This window comes from Asterias amurensis, chromosome 3, assembly GCF_032118995.1.
Source record: "Asterias amurensis chromosome 3, ASM3211899v1".
Taxonomy (NCBI): domain Eukaryota; kingdom Metazoa; phylum Echinodermata; class Asteroidea; order Forcipulatida; family Asteriidae; genus Asterias; species Asterias amurensis.
In genome coordinates, this window is record NC_092650.1 from 9984970 (window position 1) to 10000000 (window position 15031).

Consider the following 15031-nt stretch of genomic DNA (forward strand, 5'->3'; position numbering starts at 1 on the left):
TCTCAAAAAAATTGATAATGAAATCTAGTTGTGTGTGTATAATGTGTGGATGATACGTGTGCACATTGTACGTATGCGGTCTGTGCAGTATATAATGACGGCATATTCGAATCTGCCAGCTAGTGTGCAGTAATACATGTAAATTGAATCAAAACGCCAGCGAGTACATTTTTCATCTGCTTGACAAATTCTTTGCTGAGCAAGAATTTAGTGGGCACCAGTCACAACAATGTAAACTTTATAATGTAAAAATTCGGCTGGTTACCTGTTTATGTAATACTTTTCTGTGCTTAGCAGGCGACATGATAGTGCTAACATGCTTTAATTATGGCAGGGCCCAATTTCATAATGTTGTTAAACAGAAAAATATTGCTTAGCAAATGTCTATACTAAGCTTAGTAGGCAACCAGTTGCAAAAATACAACATTTACGGAACTTTGGCTGATAACAAGTTTCTTTTAAGCCAGATTTGTCTGTGCTTGGCGGTCAGTTTTTATGCTTACAGGCCTGATGAGTTAATTTCATAGCAGATTCAAGTTCAGCTTTATGAAAATCAGAAATTCGGATTTCCCCCCAGTTTTTCAGGGAGGGTTGTCCATTTTAACGCGGATTACGCAACAAGCAAAACATAGACGTAAGCACCGTAAGCGCAGTTTTGTTTGCCTACGGTAACAGAGACATGAAACTATGAAACTGGACCGGGTCATGTATCATCAGCATGCACTGTGTGTCGTTGCGTTTATTTATTCATATTTACCATGAATGGAGAGAATACATTACACATCCAAAGTTGCTATAATTGTACAGCTGATACAATTAATTTTAGGCTGTGCTTTAAAAAAATAATAATAATATGGTTTTATAGTGTCGGACCTTCCATAAAATATTATCTAATCCGACTGGGGACACGTGCATCGGTAATGGAAAGATCCTCGCGCTTCCTAGCAACAGTGTTGCTATGGAGCATTGCCGCTAACATTGTGATAATGTGATGCCTGTGGTTGTATTACTACATTGTTGTTGATTAACTAACTTGATTTTTTACTAGAATAGTGCAGACTTCAAAAATGTGACGAAATTTGTTTCGTCTTAGCAGCTTTAAACTAAACTTTCTAACTGAAACAAAACCATAAAACTTATTTCGTAAAGAATAAATTATTCCGACAATCAGTTTTTGAGAATTACCCCAAATTATCCATGCCTAAAAGTAAAAGCTGACTTTGTGATGTTTTTTTCTTTTGTTCCTCCGAGCTTTTATATCCTTAACTATGAGAATTGACAGCTTCACGTGATGTTTATTTGGTCCGAGTTTCTGTGCTAAGCAAAGTCCAACCAGCTTTACATGAGAAATATTTGTATTCTTTGGCCGCCAAACAGTGGATATTTCTCATGAAACTACTTTGGTTGTGTATATAGTATATAGGCCTAATTGATAAACTAACCTTAAATGATACTCGATCTAAAGAATATTAACTTTATAAGTTAAAATATAGTCTCCAAGTAGGGCTGGCAGTGAAAAATAGAAACAATAATTTACAGTCCACAAATAATAAGAATTGTTGAGAGAAAAATAGTCTGGACGTTTCGAACAACATAATAACCATTTTTCTTTTAAATGCTGCCTGAGATTATTGTTAATAATTGATAGGGCCTTTAAGGAAACCATTCTCGGTTACCTTGTCTGTTTTCCCCAAAGTAAATCCCCTAAGTAAATTTTAACTTCTTAAAAAATGTCCCCGTCAATAAAAGTCCCCGCTACTTTTCCCTAAGGTGATTGCCACTTTTTATGTTTAACCGCGTTCAAAAAGGGGGGGGGGGGAACACGATTCCTTTGTGATGCCGTTGTGGTTTGGAGTTTCTTTATTATAAGCCTTCAAATGAAACAGCAGATTTTTCAAAATAAAGACGCGATTGGTTGATTCTGTGGATCGGGGCTTCTGTCTTTTTGTGGAAATAATTGCTGCGACAAGGCCCATAGGCTTTGGAATATTCTTACGCCGCTGGAGTATGGTGCCTATATAAAGAAAACGTCCATACCGCGGGAATCATTGACTTTTTTATCTAGAGAACGAATTTTTAAAAATGCAGGAGAAATGCGTGAATGCGTTGATTGAAAGTTTATTAAATTATCTGCTTCCTTAAACCATGTATTTTTCGGAATTAAAATTATTGACATGCTTTTTTTATCGACATGCTATTTATGGAGACTGTTTTAAAGCCATTATACACTTTCGGTACAGAACAAAAAAAAATTCACAGATTTACAAATAATTAACAGGGTTTACAGAAGGTAATGGTGACTTCTCTTGAAATACTATTCCATGAAATGCTTTACTTTTTGAGAAAACATTAAAACAATATCAATTCTCGATAGCGAGAATTACGGATTTATAGTAAACAGATGTCATGACATGGCGAAACGCGCGGAAACAACGCTTTGAAACAGTGTTAAAGCGCTTTATAAATGCATTTAAGTTAAGTTAAGTTAAGGGTGGGTTTTCCCGTTATTTTCTCCCGACTCCGATGACCGATTGAGCCTAAATTTTCACAGGTTTGTTATTTTATATATAAGTTGTGATACACAAAGTGTGGGACTTGGACAATACTGTTTACCGAAAGTGTATAATGGCTTTAAGTAGTTTGAACAAGTGTTTTGTTGCTTCGACTTTTGACTACTAGTTGAAGGTTGAGCGTCGTTTTATTTTATGACATCCTGAAAGAAAATAATTCACGTCACATATTCTTGAAAGCATGTTCTGTGACATCTTGCTGCTTCTGGACTATTTTTATTTCTCTGTGGAGACGGTGGACTCCACATACAAATTTTAATATGATTGGTAAAAACAGTGAACAAGAATATTAATTTCTCAAAATTAATTTTTGAACCTTTCGGATGGTTCAATCTTACTTAAATGTCGATTTAAATGTCGATGTTAATACTATTTCTATAGGTGTCATGTTTTTGAGTGCCCCAAAATCAGGAGTGAATAATGTCCACGCCGGTTGAAATTTGTGTAAATTCATGAACCATTGCTGTTCATTGTTAATAATTTATATGAGAACAGTTATTACAAATTTCAATAAAACATTTAAAAATGTATAAAATGGTAGTGGTTGTCCATTGATGTCCGTCCCTCACGCATAAGAATGACCCAGCTCTCAAAGTCTGATTTCCACTCATACGAGTTTTGAGAATCTAAGTCTAGATTGTACAACAGTGTGCAGTAGCGCCTATGTACAATACATGCTGTAGTGAAAAAGTGCTACTGAGCTTTTAACGTAACAAATGGATGTTTTCCACTATATTAGAATACTACGCACACAATGTATAGGGTTATTTTCATCTCAAAAAAATTAATAATGAAATCTAGTTGTGTGTATATATATATGCGGATAATACATTATATGTACGTGCACATTGTATGTAATCTGTTTTTGTATCGCAATACTTTTCTGTGCTTAGCAGGCATGATAGACGTGCTTACATGCTATAATTATGGGCCCAATTTCATAATGTTGTTAAGAAACAGAAAATATTGCTTAGCAGCTGTCTGTACTAAGCTTAGTATGCAACCAGTTGCAACAAACTTTACAGAGATTTGTCTGATTACTTAAGTTTCTTTTCATTAAGCCAGATTTGTCTATGTCTGGCGGCCAGTTTTTATGCTTACAGGCGTGATGAGTTTATTTCATAGCAGATTCAAGTTCAGCTTTATGAAACTCGGTCCTGTCTGGGTGAAATCCTCAATGCATAGTCCATGCAAAATAAAGTGGCTCCACTTTTTCCCCGCCCCAAATTCTGCACTTGCACCACAATTCCCTGACTCTTTTTGGGGGCAAGCGCCGCATTTCTGCTTCTGCGCTATAATGGATGACCAAAAGTTGACAACCTTTATTCCCCAAAATCTGGTAGATAAAAAAACAAAACCAGAATTTATGTTCAACATTTCTGCTATCAGAAATTTGGACTCTCCCACAGATTTTCAGAAAGGGTAATTGTCCACTTTAATGTGGATCATACCCAACAAGCAAAACATCATTGCTATAATCAATCCGTGAAAATGCGCTTGACGTAAGCACCGTAAGCGCAGGTTTGTTTGCTTACGGTGAACAGAGACATGAACTGGGCCGGGTCATGTATCATCAGCATGCACTGTGTATCGTTGGGTTTAACACTGAACCTATTCATATTTCTCATGAATGGCACAGAATACGTTACACATCCAGTGCTATAATTTTAGGCTATGCTTTAAAAAAAAATGTTTTTATAGTGTCGGACCTTCCTTAAAATATTATCTAATCTGACTGGGGACACGTGCATCGGTAATGGAATGGTCCTAGCGCTTCCTAGTAACAGTGTTGCTATGGAGCGTAAAAAAAAAATATGATAATGTGATAATGTGATACATGATAATGTGATGCCTGTACTACAAAATATATTGTATTTGATCAAACTAACTATTTTTTACAAGAATAGTGCAGACTTGAAAAATGCAGCTCTTAACCTTTTTAACTGAAACAAAACCAAAAACATATTTCGTAAAGAATAAGTTATTCCGAAATATCAGTTTTTGAGATCTTCCCCAGATTATCCATGCCTAAAAGCTGACTTTGTGATGTATTTTTTTTTTGCTCCTTCGAGCTTTTGTTTCTGTAAGGTTCTGAAGAATTGACAGCTTCATGTGATGTTTGTTTGGTCTGAGTTTCTTGGCTAAGCAAAGTCCAACCAGCTTAACATGAGAAATATTTGTATTCTTTTGCCGCCAAACAGTGGATATTCCTCATGAAACTACATTGGTTGTGTATATAGTAGAAAGGCCTAATTGATGAACTAACCTAAAATGATACTCAATCTAAAAATATTTAAAAAACATTTAAGAAGAGTTGAGAGATAAATAGTCTGGACGTTTAGAACAAGATAACAACAACAGCCAATTTTCTTTTAAATGCTTGCCTGATATTATTGTTAATATTTGATAGGCGACGGCTCGGGTTCCCGACATGACGTTACATGAAGGCTCCCTTTTAGGGGCGGGGTGGGTTCCCCTAATCTCTTGAAAACCACTTTTAAAATACTTGCGCATTAAATACAAAATTTAAAATAATATTTCAGGTTTAAAAAGTCATGTTTAATCGATTAAATTTTTTTTTAAACCACTGCAGCCACCCTTTAAGTAGTTTGAACAAGTGTTTTGTTGCTATGACTATCTTTGACTTAGGACTGAAACAATTAAATGCGAACAATCACACATTTTTTTAATGTTTGGAAAATTACTTTTTGAGATAAAAATTAACTTGGGATGACGACTAGTCTAATTTTATGACATCCTGAAAGAAGATAATTCATCGTCACATATTCTTAAAAAGCTGTTCTGTGACATCTTGCTACTTCTGGACTATTTTTATTTCTATACGGAGACAGTGGACATTCCACGTACAAATTAAATATGATTGGTAAAAACAGTGAACAAGAACTTTATTTTCTCAAAATGCATTTTGGAACCTTTCGGATGGTTCAATCTTACATATTGTGGTGTAAATGATATTTCTAAAGGTGTCATGTTTTTGAGTTCCCAAAATCAGCAGTGGAATAATGTCCACGCCGTGAAGAAGTTTTTAAAACCGACTAGGAAAAACCAAAACAGTAAGGGCCTCCTTGTTAATATTAATAATATTGAGATGTTCAACAGTTAACGTTGAGTATGACCGCTTGAGTTTGTATCACTGATTCATAAGTTTACCACTTTCGTATAAGAAACAGACCTCAGTTATTTATGTCTTTGCGGGGGGGGGGGGGGGGGGGGGGGGGGGGGTGCACCAGTTAGATCGGTGTATGTAGAACCCCAAAGTGTGAGCCAAGGATACATAGTTTGGCTGCAAACAGTTTGTATTGCCTACACATTACTGGGGGGGGGTAGTGACGGTGAGTAAGATAAAAATCACAGGCCGCCCTTGCTCTTCCATCTCATGTGGAATAATTAATTTAGCGCGTGGAATCCATTAATTGATCACGCAATTAAACATTTACTGCTCACGCGTAACTATGTGTTTGCTATTGTTGTTGCGTTCAACTCTACCGAAATTAATTGTTGTAAATACAAAGTTGAATTTAATCAAATAAAGTATGAAGTTAATTAATACGGAGGGTTAGACAGCAGAAACCTGAATAAATTTGACAAAAGTTCCTTAACAAATGTCTAATTTAATAAAAGAAAATATAATTAAAACAAATGAAGAAAAACAAACAACCCATAATAATCTATCAATCAGGTTTTCTTTTGGAATCTGTGGAACAAAAATGAAACATTACTGCACAACCAAACATGTATATTCAGTTTTAATCGACCGACAACCCAAGATTTGGTGGTCTAACTGAGACGAAAATAATTTCAGCAAGTAAACGGTATGTATACCAGTTTCGGTATTTTATACCAAAAATTGTAACGTTTCACACGGTATCCGTAAACGCTGAACATTGTGTCCGTCCATCACACATTTTTAAGAGCTTCCTCCACTCTCCTGAGTGTATTATGGACTGGTTATTTTTGACAACTATTAGGAAACATTGCTATGCATTGTTCATAATTACTACGATAATACAAATTTCAATAAGACCTTATGTATATTGGGTAGTGGTTGTCATTTGTATTGGTGTCCGTCGTCCATCACGCAAAAACGACCTTTAAAGTCTGATTTTCACTTAATGAAAATGTGTTTTTGGAATCTACGTCTAGATTTTTACGTATAGTAAAATTGTGCTACTGAATTAATTAAAACGTAACAAATGTATTCACTGATATGTGCATACTATATATGCACACTATGGTTATTTTAATCTCAAATTAATCGATAATGAGGTCTAGTTGTGTGTGTAATGTGGATAATTCTATTTAATGTGGTCGCACTGAGTAATAAAATAACAGCGTAGAGTCAGTACATGAATCTGCCAGGTGAAGTAATAAAGCTACATCAAGAATTAATTTAGTCACAACAATGTAAACTTTGTAATGTAATTCTGGCTGGTTTGAAGCATTACTCTTATGTGCTTAGCAGGCGACTCGATAGATGTGCGTAATATACTTTATAGGCCCAATTTAATCGCTGTTCAGCAGAAACTATTTCTTAGCAAATGTATTTAGTGGGGCACCAGTTGCATGCAATGCAAACTTTACGGTACTCGCTGGCTAGTTACAAATTTCTGTTAACTTGCAAGTTTTTGATGCTTATAATAATAATAAAAATAATAATCATCTCAGATCTTGCTTAGATTCAACCAGTAGCTTCGGAACACCCATGTTCCTTGGTACAGGCTTCTTGAATTTTTTTCATACCCAGTATTTTCCGTTTTAATAAGGAATTTGGTCTTGTGTGGGTGAACTCCTCAACGCAGAGTCCATGCCACCTTTTACGGCTCTGCTTACCGCCGGCAAAACTCTGCGCTTGCATCACCATTCTCCGCCTTTTGTACAAGCGCCCCATTTCTGTTATTAACTCTATCAGATTTCGGGAAAGGGTTGTCCACTTTTGGTCCTCTTTTTATGTAGGCAAATAATGCCTAGTAAAAACGTGGAGAACGCAAGCACACAAGCAAATCACAGTTGCTATAAACCTTAGAGCTATGCTAAAAACCAATCCGTGAAAATACGCTATTATAGATGCTAGGCGAAGCACCCCGTAAGCGCAGTTTTTGTTTTGCTTAGCTTAAGGTTAAAAAACTGGGCCGGGTCATGTAATATGTGTATCGTCCGTTGGGTTAATTACAAGTTGCGTTTATTTCAAGTCAAAGGCCTGATTTAACCTATTCATATTTCTCATGAACGGCACAGAATACGTTACACATCCTAAGTTGCTTACATGTATACAGCTGATACAATAAATGTTACGTTTTCTTTAGAAACTGTTGTCAATCGGACTGTTTATAACTTATTAAATAGTGCCTTTAGGAAACTAATCTCTGTTACCTGGTCTAGTTTCCCCGAAGTAGATCCACATGTATATTTTTACCCCTTAAAAATAACTCTGTCTATTAATGTCCCCGATGCTAGATTTTCCTGAAGTGATTGACACTTTGAACAGCATTCAAAGGGGGGGGGGGTAACAAGGTTCATCATCACAGAAACACGATTCCTTTGTGATGCCGCTCTAGTTTGGAGTTTCTTTATTGTAAAGCCTTCAGATAAATCTGCCGATTCCGTCAAAACAAAGACGTAGTTTGTTGTTGCTGTGGATCAGACTTCTGTCATTTTGGGGCCTACACCGCTTTCTCTATGAAATAATTGCCGCGGCAAGGCCAATAAGCTTTGGAAAGGTTCTTACGCCGCCTAGCAACAGTGTTGCCATGGTCAGAGGAAGGTGCCTACAAGAGCACGGCCACTCTGCAAGAGTCTCTGACCGACTGTTTTTTCAATGCATTACTATTTTGTTCAAATGTGCGGCTCGAAAACAATTTGGCAGCTAACGGTTTTTACCCTGCACACATATGTTTGGTACTTTTGTATTAACCGATTCCAGCAACAGTGTTGCTACGGATCGGAGCGTTGCCGCTAACACTTTGCTGTGACGCATGCGACTGTATTGTTACAAAAACCTTTGTATTGTAACTGATCAATCTACCATAACTTTTCAAGAATAGCGCAGGCTTGCAATTTGTGATTGTGTTTTTTCCCCTCTTGGCAGTTTCAACTTTTAAACCCCAAAAAAAACTTTTATAAAAAAATCTGAGGAAATATCTGGGTTTGTTTCTTATTCAACATGTTGTGAATGCCTCGTGCCTAAAGCTGAATTTATGATGTTTTTCCCCTGCTTCCTCCTTATCCATATGCTCTACAAAAATAATTCAAACATTAGTATTTTTCCGTCAAACAGTGGACGTTCCTCCGAACCGTTTTTTATTGATAACTTCCAGGAAACCTCCAATGAAACTCGTTCGAAAGTTAAATAAATTATTTAATTAAAATGACATCTTTAATCAGGGCCATTGAAAAAAGCAAAGCGGTTTTATGCCACAAATAATAAGAAGAGTTGAGAGATTAAGCCAGTCTGAGCGTTGCGAACACTGTTTCATTGTCTTCAATTGACATAACTTAAATCAAACTTTCTTTCAATAATTTTTATTTTAAATGCTACGAGCTATATTTGAATTGGGATTATTTTGATTAATTTATGAACCAGGGAACCTTCAATGAAACTCGATTGAGAAACAAGTTAACCCTTTAATTAAAATATCTTCTTAATCAGGGCCATTGAAAAAAGCAGAGACAATAATTTATTCCACAAACAGTAAAAAGAGTTGAGAGATTAATAGTCTCCACCAGTCTGAGCGTTTTGAATATTGTTTCGGTATTGTCTTCAACTGACATAACTTAAATCGAACTTTCGTTTCAATAATTTGTCTCCTAAATGCTAAGAGCTATATAGGAATTGAGATTATTTTGATAATTGAATTAGGGCTCTTCAGGAAATTATTCTCCATTAACTTGTCAGTTTCCCCCCAAATTAATCCCCAAAGAATGGTTGGTACGTCTTAAAAAAGTCCCCTCTATATTTTCCCCAAGTGATTGACACTTTTTTTGATGTTCACCGCATTCAGACCTGGGGGTGGGTAACTAGGTCCATCTTCAGAGAAACACGATTCCTTTGTGATGCCGCTGGAGTTCGGAATTTCTTCATTGTTAGCCTTCAAATAAATCTGCCAATTCCGTCAAATAAAGACGTAATTGGTTGATTCTGTTGATTGGACTTCTGTCATTTGGGGCCTACCGCTTTCTTTATGAAATAATTGCCGCGGCAAGGCCCAAAAGCTTTGAAAAGGTTCTTACGCCGCCTAGCAACAGTGTTGCCATGGTCAGAGGACGGTGCCTACTGAGAGTGGCCACTCTGCAGTAGTCTCTAACCGACTGGCTTTCGTTTCATTGCATACTGTTTTGTTCAAGTATGTGCGGATCGAAAACAATTTGACAACTAAGTTTTTACCCTGCCTTAACGTGTATGTGGAACTCAGATATTGTTTAACTAACCTAAGTAATTCCGTTGCTGCGAAAATTTTGATGTGACGCATGCGCTTGTATTAATAAAATTACCTTTTTTGTGTTTTAAATGATCATTCTACCATAATTTTTCAAGAATATTGCAGACTTGAACAAATTTGATGTTTTTTTGTTTTTTTTCTTTTCTTTTTTGGCAGCTTCAACTTTTTAACCCAAAACTGATTTTTGTGTAGCATAAATAATTATTAAACAATCCGAGGACATATCTTGGTTTTTTTATTCAACATACATGTATTGTCCATGCCTCATGCCTAAGGCTGAATTTGTGAGGTTTGTCCATGCTCCTCCATATCCGTAAGCTCTAAAACAATGATAATTCGAACATAAGTATTTTTCAGAATTGTTTTTATTGATTAACCAGGAAACCTTCAATGAAACTCGTTCGAAAATTAAATTAATTATTTAATTTAAAACCAACGGTTCTTTTCTGAACCACCCCAACTCATTAGAGATAGTCATCACATGGTGTTACCGCAAACCTTTCTATATCGTTTTTCCACCATGCACAAGTTTCAAATCCTACCTAAATTCAAATTATTTTGATGTTATAAAAGTTTTTTATTGGTTCGACTACCTTGACTTGATTATATGAGTCCAATCTTACTAAACATGAATTTAATTTGAACAGCATCTGGAAAATGACATTCTACATGTACTTCAAGGAGTTTTTTATCCCGACATAATTGATCTCATGATGTTGTCATCTTACGTATACGTTTTGCAGCATCAGAGCAAGAAGATAAAACGTATCAAGGAGGCGATATCCTTCTCTCAGGCTGTCGACTTTGTAATCATAAATTATTTCTGTAAGACGACATCCTACTTTTGAAGAACTATGTTAAAGCAAGTTTATGTTTCCTTTTTATAGCACATAATTGAAAAAACTCACAGGGCCAAACCCCCACTATAAATTTATCCCGACCAAAAAAATGCACACCCTTCAATAAGATGAGTGACAGCTCCATTGTTCAACGGTTCCTTTGAGATGCCGCTGGTAAAACATTTAAGAAGCTTTGCTTAAAAAGTGTGGTCTTTTGGGGATCTGACTTTCCATTGATGGGAATTTAATTCACTGGGGACAGTGGCAAAAGAGGACACCTACACTTCCTATGTGATGCCACTAGCTTTTCATACTTGTTTCTGAAACTAGCTCGTCCAATAAAACCGGCTGTCTCCTTCCAAATAACGACGTAGTCGTTGCCTATTGGGTTAATGGAACTTTCGTGCATTGGTTTATTTTGGAATGGGCTGTCTATATGCAACAATTCCTTTGTGATGCCGCTAGAGTTTCAAACTTCTTTTCAGTAAATAGTTCTTCAAATCAAACCGGCCTTTTCCTTCCAAATAAAGCTGTAATAGGCTGTAAACTGTGGTTGCTTTCAGCTGGGAACAACAATGAATCTCATCTCAAGCATTCACGCAACTATGCAAGAAGAATGGTCCAGCATTTTTCGCGTGGAGATTGTCGCATGGAGATTGTCGCGAAAGAGTACCGCCTACGCGCGACTAATTGCCGACGGCTGTTTACGCATTTTGTTGTCTGGCGCGATAAAACCCACGCGTTAGGCGGCGCAACAGTCTATCGCGCCAAGGCATTTCTATTGCGCTAAATTTATCGCATGGCCTCTACTTATTTTCAATCGGTACTGTACATCACAATTAAAATAATGGTCGAAAGGAAAGTACTTTAATTTTATTTAAATTCCCATTTTTGTTTGTTCTCTCCCAATTATGCCATGATCAGGTAAAAGCAGAGAAACCAGGAAGTCAATCTGCATCTGAAGAATTGCTCCATAAGTATTGTGAAGAGCCACAGTATCAAGACTTGTATATAAATCTGGTAACTATCAAGCTCATTTGACTATATTTTGTATAGAAAAGTATTGTACTGTTGCTTTTTCTATTGTCTAAAATTCTTGTTAGTCACAAAGTCATTGAATGTTATGTCTCTTGAGGACACCAGACCGCATAACAGACTGCGAATATTCCGTTCATGTGAAATTTTACACGTTTTCATACTGATTTCAAAATAGAAGAGTTTGCCCAAGGAGTCTATAACTGAAAAAAAAGTTTGAAAATCGGTTGTGTAGTTCTTGAGTTATGGCCCCTCTTCCGGTTGATCCATAAGTAAAGGTCAACATGGGGTCACGGTTTTTCAAAGGTAATATAGGTTTTCCCGGCCAATTTCATCAAAATTCCATTCATTTTAACTCCTGGCTCATTCAATTTAGTTTGAAAATGAATGATCTGTTGAGTCAGCATTCAACAGTCAAAAAGAGTAATTCAATTTCACTAGTTTAGCATTCACTGGTCAAATCAGATCATTCAATTTCACTAGGCCGCAAGAATCATTCAATTTCGCAAAGCCAGCAGCAAGACATGGTCAATCATTCAATTTCATTTATGAGCAAATATTTTTCAAAAGTTTGCATTCAAATTCAAATTCACCTTTCAAAGGACCGCATACTTTTAAATGAAACTTATTTGGCATTATCTCCAAGTAAATGCCCAAGCAATTTTGGGCTAAAAAGATGGCTGCCCAAGGTTGGTCCAGAGCAGTGAATGATGTAGGTATACAGGGCGGGACTAGTTAATTTACTTAGTTATAATGGCATGAATATTTAATTAGCCAATCTTTAGACCACCATATATAGGGCGAGACTGGTTGAAATATTCAAGAATAGCATAAATTTCTTTTTAAATTGTATAACGACCCTTTATTGTAAGATTTTCATTTCCTTTGAAACATTTGTTAAAGTCTAATTTGAAATGGTCCTGACATTAACAGAAAAACAAAGACAACATAACCAGGGCAAAAATACATATCAACGCTAAAGCAAAATAATTAGTTTTGCGTTTCAAAGTTCTCGAGACTTACACTTAAGGAAGGGTAACAACGCAAAAGGAGCACAATTTCAATTAAGAAAAAAACACATGATGTAAATAATGGTGTAAAATATATGGAAACTCCTTTTACAAAGGACAACTTATGTGCCAGTGAAGGAGCTATACATGTAATTCCTGTTTACTCATAAAGCCAAAACTCATCTTTAATTTGAATGCAAAGAAGTTGAAATTCGTTGCACATAAATGAAAAAGAAAACGCAAACTAGCAAACTTCGGTAAGTCTTAATTTGAATGCATCAATTGCAAATTGGTAGTAAAACTTTAACTTAAGAATGATGAAAGTGTAGTCTTGAATGCCCTTAAATGAAATTAAATGCATGAAGGGCTAAAAAGAAACCCTAGTTTGAGGGGAAAAGGAGAAAATGCATGAATTTGAATGCATGTTAATGAAATTGAACGATTTTTTTTTTGCTGAAATGGCCCGGAAAACCTACATGTATATTTAATGCATAATAAGGATTCAATAGCTGGAAAAAAAAGTTTTGAAAATCGGTTGTGTAGTTCTTGAGAAATGACCTGAAAGTAGAGGACAACATGTGGTCACTGTTTTTCAAAATTAGTATTTAATGCCTAAGGAGTCTATAACTGCAAACAAATTGAAATCGGTCGTGTAATTCTTGAGAAATGGTTCCACTTCCGGTTGACCCGGAAGTAAAGACAAAAGTTTGACTATCAGACATATACTTTTTGAGATATGGTGGTCTTAAAGATTGGCTAATTAAATAATTATGCCATTATAACTAAGTAATGCAAATTTAACATCTATTATATAACTAAGTAAATTAACTAATTCATTTTATCTTCTAGTGTGCACTAATCCACCAATCAGAACTGGAGGGTGGTATAAAAACCTATAACCTACTCCCAGTTATATTGCACACTGCTTATTTTGAGTGTCAATGTGCCACGCTTCGCACATTCTACATTCTAAACTTTGTGCGCGTGCTTGCTGTTTGTTGGGAAATAACATTCTGATTTATTTTTTTATTTGTGCGTTGCACGCGAGACTGGAAGATAACACATGCGCTCGTGGAATACGGAAAAAAATTGGTGCATAGAGGTCAATATGCGGTCACGGTTTTTCAAAGTTAATATTTAATGCCTATTTTTTCAAAGTTAATATTTAATGCCTTAGGAGTCTTAAAACTGACAAAAGTTTCTTGCAAATAAATTCATGATGTGAAACCATAAATTATCATTCCAACTCTCAGGATCAAAAGTTTAATTCATCTCAAACTATAAACCCTAAAATACTTTCTCAATCAGTCCTTTCCTCAAGCAACGAGGTAAAGAACGGGATGTGATCACATTAAATCTTCATTAACTCTGAAAACTAATAATATGATAAATGCAACGAAGCAAATGTTATAATCACTATAATTAATATAAATCAACAATGAATATCCTAAAAGATTACTACTAATAGGTTCCTCTTAGAAAGATGGAATATATCAACTCACCTATGGTTGAAATAAAAGTGTTCTTAGCACATCAACTACAGCAGCGATTCTAAAGGCAGCTCAAAGTCAGAATGCCTAGCTGATTGCCAATAGACCCAATTGTATACCCACTCTCCCAACTTTCTAAGAAACACCCACACAACTCCATAAGGGAAAAAATTCTTCAAGAAACAGTTAAGACAAGGAAATATAAGTATCCTTGTTTGTTCCTGCTTAGGGAGAAAGGCATTAGTCACAATGACACCAACTCTGTCTTGATGGTGAGAATTGGACTAGCTCAAGTCATACCCAAAATGGCTCAATTTCGGGCGGTGTGACATCAATATGTCATTGACACATTACAAGACAAAACAAATGGTGTGATAGGCCTTTCACAGCACTGTTTCATCGTAGTTATTTAGTATCCTCATGTGTAAACAGGAAAGCGGATTGTACCAGAAATTTGCCAATGTGTTTGCATTTTATCTTTGGTTTCATGGAATTCATCAAGAAGATGTTCTATAACAAAATTTAAATACATGTAATGAGAGAAATCTATTTTAAATGTTTGACCTTTTGCTTTTAAGGTTCCGTACATCAATGTATCAGCTCCTGCAGTGCCAGAATATTTCTCACTGC

General features: G+C 35.9%; 1 protein-coding gene across 3 annotated transcripts in view; it reads left to right on the plus strand.

The window, feature by feature from the left end:
- The window catches only part of LOC139934334 (chloride channel protein C-like), a 191558-nt gene that overhangs the window by 174351 nt on the left and 2176 nt on the right, over nucleotides 1-15031 (plus strand). For all 3 annotated transcript variants that reach the window (XM_071928511.1, XM_071928512.1, XM_071928513.1), the window contains 2 exons: nucleotides 11791-11886; nucleotides 14980-15031. The exon at nucleotides 14980-15031 is cut by the window's right edge. In XM_071928511.1, the coding sequence (XP_071784612.1) occupies nucleotides 11791-11886; nucleotides 14980-15031 (148 nt within the window). The remainder of the gene's footprint in view (nucleotides 1-11790; nucleotides 11887-14979) is intronic.